Here is a 13,982-nt window from a genome sequence, read left to right on the forward strand (position 1 = left end):
GGTTTGGCCCTCGGGGGCGGGGACGCCCCAGCCACCAGCAGGTGTCTGCGAGGAGACGTCTGGCGCCTACACCAGCCCTGGGCTGGCAGGCTGCTCACAGCACTCTGTGCTGCAAGGGATCCTGCTGAGTTCCCCACATCCAGCACTGCTCAGCTTTGGGAGTTTAATGATAGGTATATAGCCAGGGTCCTTGCTGCGAGGTGGAGGTATGCTTTGAATTTGCACAGGCTGAAAAGAGAGTGGTTTGACAACAGTGAATTGTTGGAGCGTGTTTGGCTGCTCTTTTGTACGTTCACAATATTTCCCTAACTGTGCACCTATAATTTATAAGAATACAAATAGAAATGAATGCATAAGTGAGGGATAATGAAGCCTTTTCCTTTGGTTTCATTGTTTTCCTTGCATATCAAGAGATGGCAGTATATTATTCTATCCAAGCTACTAAAGGCTTACAGCTCTCTGCTGTAGCAGGGGAACGAAATTCCTTCAGTCTCAGAGAGGATGTTCAGTCTCAGGCAAGTAGGCAGCCTGGCATTTTGGTGATCTTTGAGTCGCTATGGTACATCACTACATACCAGTACTACATTGATCAGTAAGGGGAAGAGGTCCTAAATTTTGTCCAAGAGAACAAAAAAGGTTTAAAAATTGTGAAGGTTTCTGATACAAACAAATGAAAAAGGTTACTTCTGGTGGTGTTGCATTTTGAATGATCCTCTATCTACAACATATGGAAGTTTTACATAACTGTTGGCAAACAACAGCAAGAGTAAAGCAGAATAAAAATGTATAGGAAAAAAGGTAGAACTCAGCCCGAAGAAAGGCAGTCAGTTAGAAGGAGAAATCTGTTTCAGCTGAGAGTTCATGCTTAAACAAATTTAACATACTCTTTGAAAACAAATTATGTTCAGTGTTCAGTCTGGATGCCTTACGTATGACAAACCACAATGAGAAACAGACTTCCTTCCAGTGTTTATACATTGAGTGTTAAACATTGAACCGTAGCATTCGTAGACTTCATTGAACTCTAGATCACTGTTAGATTTCTGTAGCCCTTGAATTCATATTACCATGCATTAAAGTTATTTCAAGCAAGTGCTGCCAGTGGCAACTCATGTATAGTTCATAATCACCATCTTTTTTATATTTTCTTATAGTCTGTCTTTGCTGCTGCTTTTTTTATTTTCAGATCATCCTCGTGCTAATGTGATGCCTATAGGCAGTGTTCTCACCGAGGTCACTGTGCAGTGCCTTCACACTTTTGTACAGTGATTTGATTTCTGTGTTTGTCTCATTTTATGAATTAATATCTTTCAGCACCCCCAGATTCAAAAGGAGTCACAATATATCAAGTACTTATGCTGTGATGATCAAGCAACCCTGCATCAGTGGGTAACAGGAATAAGAATTGCCAAGGTGAGATTAAAAGTAAATTTAGTTAAAAATGTTTTCTGTAAAATCCTGTCTTTCTCAGGTTACTGACTGTCATCACCTCAACTGGAAATATTGTGAGAAGAATAGACATTAATGCTAATTTTACTGTAGAAAGAAAGAGCAGAAGGGCACGACCAGGATGCATTTGCTGAATACTCCTGTACCCTAGTTATCAGTGTTTCTCATTAATATGGGGGGTGAATTCTGTAGCTATAAAACTCAACTACTCGTGAAACTTAATCCACAGTTATCTGGCACAGTAATAATAGGCTGTGGCTAAAGATGTGCAAGCTATGGTAAGTCCAGCTGTGACATTTTTCAGACAGTTCTGCCCAAATTGTCTGCTTCACGCTCTTCAAGAAGATCCTAATTCACAGCCCATTTGGTTTTGCACAAAATATTAAGGGAGATGGATTTATACATAGCCCGGTATACTGGCTATACCTGGCTATACAGACCTGCTCGTGTCAGGTATATATTCTTTTCTGCCAGTTCTGCTGCAGGGTGTCATCCAGCACTTGTGGGGTGAACATCAAATTATTTTGTGTCTCACAGTGGCAGAGCTGTTTGCTCTAGAGCCCAGGATTCAGTGTCCCAAGTCTCCAGTCTGAAAATGTAATAATTGGAAATTGTTGGAAAAAAGGTATTTCTTGAGAACAGTTGGTTTTAAAGCCAAGTTTTAAGATGTTTACATATACTGAAACGAGCATAAAATGTGAGACTGATAGCAGTAGGACTGTGTTTAGTCATGGGGATTCATGTTTTATTGTGCTGTTACAGAGATGCTTTCCATCTGGCCCTATACCGAAATAGGCACACCACTTGTAGAAAGCTACTTTTTAACAAAACTGCTTAGGAAGGAATAGGGTCAAAAAAGTTGTCCGAGAGCAAAGTGAATGCTTGGCCTATGTCAAGCTTAACTCCATGCTTATTGTATTGTTTTGATTGTTTTGCAGTATGGCAAGACACTATATCATAATTACAAATGTGCAGTGAAGAAAGCTGGCTTGTCCTCTCGGTGGACAAACCAAGGAATGGCGGAACCAGCTGCCCCTGCAGGATCCTTATCAGCAGGTACCAATGCTGTCACAGCGGTTGAAATCACATTTATTGCCCTCTTCTGTTGTCATCAGTGTTGCACACAGCCTTTGTTCAGAAAACTGTCCCGTTGATTCAGTAAGATATCTTATTCTAGACAGCCTAGTGTAGCTCTGATCTATAACTAAGCTAGCAGCAGAGCCCTTACTGTAAAGGTAGAATTTGAAGAATACAAAGACAGTCCACCAAAGGTCAGTTTAAATCTGTGTAATTTAATAAGGTGTTTTTCTGTTGGCATCTTAATACAAATCCTTTATACCCCCTCTGTATTTTATGGACTGATGGTCCATGTCTTGCAGTTTTCTGTTTGCTCATCTCTACATTGGCTGTATTGGAGTTTTTCTTCCAATGAGTAAAAGGCGTGAGTGGGATATTCTGAGAATGATCATTTCAGAAAGAGATTATTACGGGCTGAGCCACTCTCTTTCCTAGCCTTTCACTCATTTGCTTGATAACAATGTGGGTGTTAGGAAAAGGGCGCAGAGGAAGAAAGGATTGGGTTATTTTCTAACTTTACTTTTCCAGTAGCTTCATGATACTCCTGTTGCCTATTTTATCATTATACAGATACAACAGTGCATGATACTAGCTGTAACTTGCATGAATGTTTTTAGATTACATGCTTAAGACATGCTTTATTTACTAGGAAGGACATGCTGGCCAAGTGCTTACTGTTATAAGACAGGGGAAGTCAAAATCAGCGTTGGCAGTTAATATTCTGACTTCTCATGTAGACAACTCAAGATCCTCCAAACACCTTTCCAAGGCTTCAGTTTGCCTTTTCTCAGTACATGTGCAAAGAGGGTGGTCTTTCCACCATTTCTGGGAGTCAAATCATGGTAATAAATGCACATTTGGGGTGGGGAGACCCAATAACAGGCTGTTTCAAGATCAGGGGATTTTCTGATGGTTGTGCGTGGGGGTACTTTAGTGAGGGTGGATGGGACAGTCATGGAGCATTTTGTGTTCTGGTGTTGGTGGCAGTAGAGAGGTGGCTAGCCAGTGGGGCTCCATGCTGGTGCTGCAGTCTGTATTGGATATGGGCAGGATCAAGGCCTTGTAAAGTATGTATACATCTGTATAACTTCAGCTTCTGACTAGAATCCAGAAACACTGCATGTGATCATAAAATATACTGTTAATCTTAACTAATGGATCCCATTAAATGGTTAAGTAGCCTGGAAAGATTTTAATCATGTATGTCGTCTCTATGGAAATAGCTCTGAAGGATCGTTAGCGTTCTAATTGAGGCAAGTCACTGTGATTCTTGCTGTCTTACAGTTATCATTACTGCCCTATATAAAACCTGGGGCCCGACTGTGAGCAGTTTTTGGCTTGTGTTTTGGAAATGGAACAAAGCATGTTTCCTTCTGTTCTGTTTTCAAACGGCTGTGTAGCCATTTGTGTGGGCTGATTTCAGTACAGGCTGAAATCTGCTGGAGAAAACTACAGTCCTGCGTGAGCTTAGCAGGGGCCGTACTCTGTTAACTTCAGTGGCAGCCAAAAGCAATGCTCAGGAAGGCAAGGTGGAACTTCGGTTCTTGTGTCTCATGCAGGCTGTGTTCCCTGGTCACGCTGCTGTAGCTGGTATTGGTGTGTTCGCACATACCCCAAACTGCATAGTCCATGGTTCTGAAGTGTCCCAAGTGCCAGGCACATCTCAGGCAAAATATGTTGTTTGTCTCACTGCCTCATGATGTGTGCCTTTGGACTCTAAAAAACCAGTGTATGTTGTGTGCCAGCACAATATCATGCCGTTTGAAAGACGAAGGATGTTGCTTTTTCCATAACACTACACTTTATTTGGATGTTCAATATTTTGCGTTATATATTTTGTGTATGTATATTTTGCATTATACCTGGACTATTTTTTTTTTTTTTTGCTTAAAACAAATACTAATTTAACGTCAAATTTTGGAGAAATTGACTTGCAAAGAATACTGTAACATTTAAAATAAAACATTAAAAATAAATCTTGAGAACAGAATGCATGTACTCACATATTGGATTGACTGGGGGTCCCCTAGCTGGCTGACTTTGTGCATAGTATATGTGCAGGTACGTGGCAGGAGTTGATATATCAAATGTTGCTTTCAAGTCTTGCATATTTTATGAAATCCATTAACAGAAGAAGAAACAGATTACCATTTAGCCATGTCCCAACTTTCTGGTATATCATATTTGCCAAGCAGACCACTATACCTTGCCCTAAACAGAGTGGATCTCTCTCCGCTCTCTTTAATGTAGTGAAATCTCAGCATGACTGAGCAGCGTGAAGCCCAAAGTCCTGCTCTGCTATGGACAGCAGACAAAGTGAGGAGAGACAGTAACTTGCTCTACTTGAGGGCACGGCCACAGAACCCAGGGATTTACATGCCTCTCCACTGAGCACTTACAGCCAGAAGATTGGTTTTATCTCTTTATCGTACTTCCAAATTAGTCCTTCAACAAACACAGACTGTAGTTTGAATGATCAAAATGGTACTTTGGATTAAATATGCTGAATGACATGCAGGCACAGACATAAAACACAAGGACTTCAGATCATTTTCTGTCATCCCTTGAAGCCTAAATAGCCCTAGTGAATTCAGGACACTGCAGAGTTTGTCTTCTCTGTCAGTTGTGTGATTTGCAGGCATGGCAATAAAAATAATTTATTCTGTTTGTTACCATCTTCATGGAACCTCTTTGCTAATTGGAAAAGTACATGCTAAGATTAAAACCATCATTGTGCTTAGACGTATGATGTAGACAGCAAAGCATTCACTAACATCCAAGAAGAACCTGAGTCAAACTTCACTGGATCTCGGAACTGTAAATTGTAATAGAGCTAAGGCAGTCATTAAGGTTTATAAACTTATATATGTAGGCACCAAACATTATCTACTACTTTGACATGTACAGCTTCCAAAAATCCTAGACTAAAGTGGAGAGTTTATTTAATCCTCATCAGACTATACAGGGGCTGGGGATTTTTTCCTAATTAAACCCACAAATTTGTCCTTTGGTCTCACATTCATTTACTTCATTTGACAGGACTGTGTTATTTATGTTTGACCCTTACACAGTAATGGTGGGCAAATGGTGAGCTTTAACTTAGCCAGCTAGCAGATCTTCACTAATCTGAGAATACAGTGAGGTTCACAAATCTTCCCTGGTTCCAGATGGGGGAGAAGCTTCAGAGCTGTTAGCTCCTTTACCAAAGAAAATTAATCAGCCCCTCTGTAGGACTGCAAACCTTCAGTTCTCACGACTGGTATTGATACAAAACTATGGAGCTTTTAATCTTTAGGCTGAAGTAAAGGAAAAAAATACATGCAATAAAAGCTGAGAATGTAGTAATATTACATCACGCTACAAACTTCAAAATGCTGTTACGGAAGACAGGCATTTAAACAACGGAAGGCCAGAGGGTGAGCTTAACTATGCCAGTTTGATTTCTGCTTCGCTCCCCTTCCAAAGCCAGCTCCCCATCTCTTAACGGTCCCCTTCTGTAATCACCATTTACAATAGTCAGAAGAAAAAGCTCTTCATTTGTCACCGCCTTTACACACACTGATAATTTCTGTCCCATGTCTTCATGATTCTGCCACTTGCACTTCCTGTAGGATTGTCAGCCTCAGCCATGGGTGCATGTGGACAGGTATAAGTTTTAATATAAGGTTAATACCTGTTTATTTTCCTTATGTAATGAACTGAATATGAAAAGTCACAAAATAAGCCTGAAGTAGAAAACAGACATCCTTGTGGATTTTACTGAATTATGTATAAAACCTGTAATGAGTAGGTCCTCAGTGGAACCTATAAAGATGTTTTGATAGCCTTATTCTTAGTTTCCTATTCCCCGATCTGGTTAATATCACAGAAATGTAACACACTTCTTCCTCTGTCTCCTCTCCTTGTCACAGATGCTGTTCAGGCAAATGGACAAATTCCCCAAGTTGTTCGTCGTTCCAGTGCGGAATTTCCAGAGACTCAGAAGCAAGTGGATACATCAGAGGTACAGGTTAGCAGTTACCACCAGTGCACTAGTTAAATGTCACCTGTGAAACAGTCCTACAAGTTTGTTTTTCTTCACCCACTGTCTGTCCTCCTCGAAGTACCAGTGTACTGCTGTGACAAGGATTGGGCTCCTGGGCAAAGTGGCTCGTTCCTTGCTGCCCCTCCTCAGGCTTTACACACTGCAAACAGTGTGCCCATTGCACAGAAGCAAGGAGCCACCAATGGGAGGTGAAGGCACAGCCATCCACCACATTCCTTCTTCAGAACAAATAGGTGTGAATTCAAGTAGCAGAAATAGGAATGTGGGAGAGCCTCAGAGAGTCTGTGCTGCCAGAACCTTGGTGCCGTTTTCTGTCTCTGCCAGAAAACAGGTCTTGTCTTAGTAACACAAAGGGTCCAGTAGTGTTTTTGGCAGGGAACGCTGTGCAGAGCTGAAGATGAGTGTGTAAGAAAGGAGAAAGTGTGAAGAAGGGAAAACATTACATGTTTTCATTAGGCTCTAAGTGCATTCCATGGTTAAGCTCCAAATTTTGTCTGCTTGCTCCATCACTGGCTGTAAAAATATCAGCAGGGTACAGGATGAGGACTTCAAAAACATCCTACAGAAAAGAAGCCCTGCGTTGGTTTGCAGGTCATTATTCAATCCCTCCATCATGCACAAATGTACAGGACAAGTGAAATTTAATTCCTAGGATTTTTCTGTCACCTGCATTACGTGTCCCTATGCTTCTTGTTTCTGCCTTTGAGTTCCTCCTTTAAAAAGATCTGTTTCTCTGTTCTGAACCTCACTTCCTCTGGAATAAATCATGTTCTCAGAACTCAGCCGGTGGTTCCCTCCTCCTATGTCTCATTTACTTCCATCTCTGTTGGCAAGGAGAGCGAAGAAGAGAAGGCAAGCACGTTGTATGTAGCTAATGTCAGAATCAGTACTGCTGGCTGCAGGGTTGCAGAGTGCTTTTCTCTAGCAGAAGCAATTGTGTTGCCGCCTTCACCTCACAGCTTCCACAAGCCTGGGACCAAAGAATCAAGCTGAAGTCTTTGAGGGTGCACTGTGCTACAGCTGGAGCACTAAGCTAGCTGGACCTAAACTGATAAATTAGCGTAACTAGAAATGAATGTGTTACAAAGCTTTGTTTTCAGGACACCAGGCATCTGCACAGGTTTACAAGAATAGATAGCATGTTTGTGTAGTACCTGTCAACAGCTACCAGTTGCTACCTGAAAAAAAAAAAAAAGAAGAGCAAATTGTATTCAGATATCCCCAAATGGGCTTTATTTATCTTCAGAGTGTCAACTAGCAAACACAATTTAAGAGAAAAGCCACCTAAAATATTGTCAAAATAAACATCTCCATAATGAACTGCTATCCTATATTTTATTTTTCTTAACTTGTACGATGGATGCTTTGATTAATTTTTCCTTCAAAAAAGTTGTCGGAGGGTTTGGACGTCCTGTGACCTTGCAAACATGGCTAGGGCTTAGTGGCTTCAAGGACCCGTTTGTCTCACTATTGACTCAAAAGTGGAGGAGGTGGGTGCATATGCCTTGTCCAGCAGGCGGGATAAACCTTCCCCGGGTTTATCAGTGGCCCCTGCCAGGTCACCGCTGGAGTATCTTCCCGCACGGCGCGGTGACAGACGGCTTTCCCAAGCCCCTCTCCTCCCAGTGCTTTGCAGTGCTCTCCCTCCCGCACAGGGCGGGCCCAGTGCACTGCCCTGCGGGTGAATGCACGTCACCGTGCTGCAGCATGCTGGGGACAGGGAATCCAGACATAAACCATAAATTCCCAAATCTCTCCACCTTCTTCCCAGTTCACTGCTGTTGCGTCTAATGAGTTTGGCAGTGCTGTTACGTCCCATGAGTTTGGCAGAGATAGGTGACTTCATTATTTTAGCTTTATCCAGAGATCCAGTAGTCGCAGCTAGAAAGGCAGATAGAGATACAGTGGGGGTGAGAGCCAAAACTACATCTGCTTTTTATGTTCTCAAATCTTGCTCAGTACTTTTGGATGTAAAAACACAGCACAGATTTTTTTTTTTTTTTTTAAGTCTTCATGTTCTCAGGGAATGAACAGCAGGGTGGAATGTCATGAAAGTAGCTTTATATGTCTTAGTAACTGCGATGCTTTGAAATTTTAAAAGCACTCATTTTCTGAGGACAGCACTCGAAGAAGCACTGTGAATACTGTCAATAGGGAGATATCCACTGTCAAAGCTCTGTGGGCAGCTCCAGAAAGAAAACAAAATTCCATTTGCACTCTTCAGGCAAAATGTACTCTACTTTATTTCATGGTCTTCATTTCACTCTTCTCATACATTTTCACATCTTTTCACTGTTCTTCAGCAATGGCATTAGATTACACATGCACTGACTGTGTCTTGTCCTTTTATTCCTTCTGCTTATTAAAGGCTAAATCAAATAACGTCAGCGCACCTGGTCTGCCACAGTCAGTGATGAGGCCACCGAAATACCAGAATAGGAGGAACTCACTGCAGCCTCCTCCTCCACCTGAAAGGCGGTCATCTGCTATTCCTGTTTCACCAATTCTACCCTCCAAAGTCAAACGAGGCAGCGGCGTTTTCCTAACAGAGCCAGACAGCTTTCCAGCACCACCACCTACCTTGAAGATTGATTTTCCACCACCACCATCTGATTTCTACGAACCTCCTCCTGATTTTGTGCCTCCGCCACCACCAGCCTCCAGCAGTGATAATGGAGACCTGCCATTACCCCCTCCACCTCCACCTCCACCTCTCTCCAGTAAGCCACCACCTCCAACAAAGAAACCTGTGCCACTTCCTTCAAAAAGGCTAGAAAACACGGGACAAGCTGGAGAGCCACGGGCAGCTGGGCCACCTCCAAGTGGGGGTGGAGGCAAGCAAGCAGATTTCATGTCTGACCTAATGAAGGCTCTTGAGAAGAAAAGGGGCAGCAGCTCCTGAATGCTGGGAGCAGGTGGACTTCAAGTCATAGCTGGTTTTGTGTGGCATCATGGAAGGTCTTTCTGGATCAGGCCCCACCAGGAGCAATTCTCCTTCAGAGTTCCTCCTGGGGGTCCCAAGAAGTAAGGTGGGGTGCCCTCTGTCCCCCACATTGTCTCTACAACCTGCTTCTTCCTCCCCCCACCCCCCATTGACTACCATTCCAGCTTCAGGCTGAGGTAAGAAATTGGCCATAGAGTCATGCTTCGCTCCATCAGGACAGCCAGGGACGGTGGAGCAGCACTCGCAGAGCCAGCCAGCAAGTGAAATGCATCTTCTGTGGCTGTCTCTGTAGTAGAAGTGGAGCTGAAGGAAAAAATACAAGTGTTCTCCTATGAATTTTGAGAAGTGGAAAGATCCCTTTTTACAGAATTCCCCTTAAAGGTTCATTACCAGAAAACCCCAAATTGTGGTGGCTTTTTTGATAAAAGGACCCGCACACCCCCTTTTTCTTCCCCCTGTCTTAAAAAGTAAAACCTCAGCTAGATTGTTCTGAGATGCAAGGCAGGACCAGGGCCATTTCCAGACAGCGTCACCCCAACTGTTATACGCTCCTGTTTCCATATGCAACTCCAGTCATATCTGTCAGCACTCAGTTGCTGCCTTTAGATCTCATGTGTTTGGTTAATCTTAGGCAAAGAAAAGTTTTTATTTCAAAATGTTGTATGCTTCCCTTGGTAAGCAGGGATTTTTTTTTCTGTTGGTTAACATTGGTCTTCAAACTGCACCTAGAAATAGTCTGTCTTCAGAAAGACTTCATAATTATCTTGTACCTGATATGAATGTCTCCTCCTACAGTTTTTTTTCATTTGTTCTCCCATTTTAATTCTCCGTTGTTCGTTTAGGCAGCATTCATTATTAGTTCTTGAATAAAAATAGCTTGTATTTTATATCTGCACAAAGTGTCACAGTTAATGAACAGGCATTTTACTGGCAATTGGTACCACTTCAAATATTTTAAAGAGTTTTTGCCTCTGCCTTCTAAATTCTTTATTTTTATTTCCTCCAGTCTTTGTCTCTTCTCATGCACACAGTTCTAAGGTTCCATGAATAATATATTTCTGTATTTTATCTGAGTACGGACAGCAGCTCCTCTCTCATTTGTTCAGATGGTTCCTACTATGTTTGCACATCTTGGTGGCTATGTGAGCATATCCTCCACAAGACAGCAAAGACCAGGACTTTGCTATGACAAAGCAGAGGCCAGGAGCACTCAGTATCAGGGGGCCAGACCCCTGACAAGGTGGAGCCATGCAAGGCAAACCTGTGATAGCTCTCGGAGGAGCGGGCAGTACCTGGTCAAAGCACGGGAGTGAAAGGACAGGCTCTGGAACGGAGCTGACGTGGAGCAGGGTGGTGGACACAAGAGGAACTCAGGGATGCGCAGAAGGTGTTTCAGAACAGGGGTGCTTCAGCCAGGGAAGTGCCAGGTGAGCCACTAAAAAAAACAGTTTATGTGACATCATGCAATTTCATCCATTGTGAGTGGAGGCAAGCTGAAGCAAAGGGATGTTTTTCCTGCAGTAACTGTGCCCATCCCCAGAGTTACTCAGGTATAGCCATGGGACAGCCACTGCCAGAGTTACTCAGGTATAGCCATGGGACAGCCACTCCCCGTTTCCTCCTTCTTTCCTTTGGTTTGTCAGCAGTGTAAGCATTGGAAGAATAAGTAAGTAAAGCTCATCACATCAGGGGTGGGGATGTGGGGGGGATGTCCTACGACTGCTGTTAACCATTTCTTTGCTCTGCAGCCTATGGTTGAGGAGCTAGCACTGCTAACAAGAAGCTACAGCTTACGCACCTGTGGCTCTACTGCTAAATAAAATAGGATAAGGATGCAAGCTTGAGCGCTGGCCTGTGCTCACCCGTACAGCTGAAGTGGGCTAAGGACAGTCCCAGGTACAATTCAAGGAACTGCCCAGGTCAGGCACCATTCCCAGAAAACAGCATGGACAAGTTTAAAAGCAGGTTTCGCTCCCTGTATGGAGATCCCCTGTGGTGTGGATGTGGCCAGTTAGGGTACCAGTTCATGGGCCAAGGGACTAGTCCCTTGCCCTCTTACTTACCAATATAGACAGAGCCTGTGCAACTCTTTGTGGTCTTCTAGCTCCCTCACTTTCACTGAACTGAGCAAAAAGCTGTCACCAAGAGAGCGATGTTCATAACACGTTACCTAAAAGTTTTGAATTGACATGCTAGAACATTCAAAAGGTTCTCATCATCTCCAGGCAGCGACACTGAGAAATGCTCCCGAGAGCAGGGCAAGGCTCATAAGCTTAGTGCAAGCTTCAGTTCCAAATGCAGGAGCAAAAATACTAACTAGCTAAAAGTAGGAGGGTTAAAACCAAGGGTTTAAAAAAAAAAAAGGATTAATGTTTCTAAGTTGCTTTCCATCTGTAACTGATTGCTCAGAATCATTGAATGCTAAAGAGCTGGGTGTCACTTTCTGACAAGGTACTAGGAGGGGACATCTTCGACACACTTAAGTGACAACAGCTGTCTTCTGTCCAGCTATTTTTAAATCAAATGAGGTTTTTTTTTTTTATGAAATATACACCCAGCATCAAAGTAAAGCAGAATGTGTCCTCCAAAAAACATTGCACAATGAGCTAGTTTCTCTGCATTCACAAAGCACTAAGACTTCTACACGGCTTTCCTAGCATTCACTCTTCTCACCAGAACGCCCAGCCTCCTGCCCCATTTCCTCCCCTCTCTTTTGTTACAGCACAATAAACTCAATTTTATACATTTTACATCTGCAGTCAATCATAACTCATGCACTTAATCTTACACAAAAGAAAAAGTTGAGCTTTCTTTGAAACAAAAAGAATCAAAGCCTACAGAAAACTCCAGAAATCAATTAAAATGCTGTGATGATTAGACCTCTATCAAAACTATTTTGTGTATGTACATCGTTGCATTGAATTGCTGAAATGTATGTATTCAAACTCTCCATTCACAGACCAGAGCTACCATCTGAATGATACACAATTATCTGGCTTTATTTGGTACAAAAGAAGATGCTGCAAAATACAGAAAGATCTTCCTTTCCAAGACTGTAAATCAAAGCATTTGTAAAAAAATAGAAATTAATCCTTCCACCTCTATCTACCCTATTGCCATGTGAAACTGTCTTATTCCTGTAGATCGCTGTAGCCTGTACATCACTAGAGATTACAGTATTTTAGTCTGAAAATATCTGAAATTGCAGGTTATTTTTAACCTTTCCCCGTACCTCCAATGGAAGCAGTCTCAGCAGCTGTCATCCTCTTTGGGCTCTTACATCACCAGTATGGAAGACAGACCTACTTCGAGCCACTGGTTTTCCATCAGTCCTTAGGACTGGAAAGGTAGAGTCATGTGGAAAAGTCCGCACGTGGGGGATGACCACTGCAGACCCTCACGACTGTCCACTGCTACAGAAAGAGGACAACATTACAGGTAAACACCCGTTTGCTTACCGGCCACAGTATTTTTATTCCCCGTCTGCTCTTGCATGACTGCTGCGTTTATGTAACGTGAAGGAAAAGGCAGCTCCAGAATCGCAGGCGGAAGCCAAGGATTTTAGGAAATACACCACGAAACACAGCTTACGTTGTCATAATAAGCCATAACGATTAAACTCTGGTGGAAAGGGAGGTGGTGCAAAATGCTGAGCACGACATGGGCTCATTTCTCTACTTTAACAAGCCATAGTTAAAAGGTAGTGATGAGGTAACTGTATTCTTCGCGTGTTTTTCACACACTCTTGGTCAGGCACCTTGAGAGTGGGAAAGTAGAAACCTAAATGGATCACATGGCAAAGCTGTAGGACAGAACCGTTACTTGTGGGCTATCACCGACAGCCTCACAGTAACTGGGAAACAGGCGTAGTCTGTTTGAGGGAGAAATGCAGAACAGAGGAGATTCAGTGTCGTTAAGACTTAGGAATTCTTATGGTCTTGCGGAATATTCTAAGGCAGTTTGATCGTCATTAATAGTCAGTACTGACTACTATGAAATCAGAATAGGTACTAAAAACAGGTGATGTAAACCACATGGTAAAACTAGGGGAAAAAAAAAAAATGGAGAGTTGCTTTCACATAAATCAAGGCAAAGACATGACTGAGGCCATGAATGAGCTCCTGGAGAAGCAGCTGACCTACGCTCTCCATCCAGAGGAATACGTGAAACCCATTTTGAGGGCTGGCTTCATTCTGTCAGATGTTTTTCAAGAACCTGAGAAAAGCCTCACAATGAGCACAGCAGGCAGTACGTATCTGCTTGTAAAATAGCCTCCAGAATCACAGTGTAAAAACCAAACATCCCCAATTGGAGCTTTCTTTACCTGTAACTATGGGCGCAGCAGAGGTCCACGTGCTACTGTTCCTAATAGGATTTAACACTTGTAAAACACTTTGAAGAAAAAAGCCATATAAAAAATGCTTTGTATTTATGCAATTATTCTATGAGGTAAAGATGTACAGGCAG

The 13,982-nt window shown here is 42.7% G+C and overlaps 1 protein-coding gene across 2 annotated transcripts in view; it reads left to right on the forward strand.

Annotated features, from left to right (window-relative positions):
• Positions 1 to 13,787, forward strand: part of LOC104122419 (amyloid beta precursor protein binding family B member 1 interacting protein) — a 62,353-nt gene extending 48,566 nt beyond the window's left edge. Inside the window, exons 11-14 of one of the 2 annotated variants that reach the window (XM_035890157.1) lie at positions 1,315 to 1,413; positions 2,388 to 2,505; positions 6,438 to 6,535; positions 8,940 to 13,787. In XM_035890157.1, the coding sequence (XP_035746050.1) occupies positions 1,315 to 1,413; positions 2,388 to 2,505; positions 6,438 to 6,535; positions 8,940 to 9,473 (849 nt within the window). In that variant the 3' untranslated portion in view covers positions 9,474 to 13,787. The remainder of the gene's footprint in view (positions 1 to 1,314; positions 1,414 to 2,387; positions 2,506 to 6,437; positions 6,536 to 8,939) is intronic. The other variant, XM_009634540.2, reaches the window with a different exon arrangement.
• The last annotated feature ends 195 nt before the right edge of the window (positions 13,788 to 13,982 follow it).

The sequence above is a fragment of the Egretta garzetta genome, unplaced genomic scaffold (assembly GCF_000687185.1).
Source record: "Egretta garzetta isolate BGI_Z169 unplaced genomic scaffold, ASM68718v1 scaffold142, whole genome shotgun sequence".
In the NCBI taxonomy this organism is placed as follows: domain Eukaryota; kingdom Metazoa; phylum Chordata; class Aves; order Pelecaniformes; family Ardeidae; genus Egretta; species Egretta garzetta.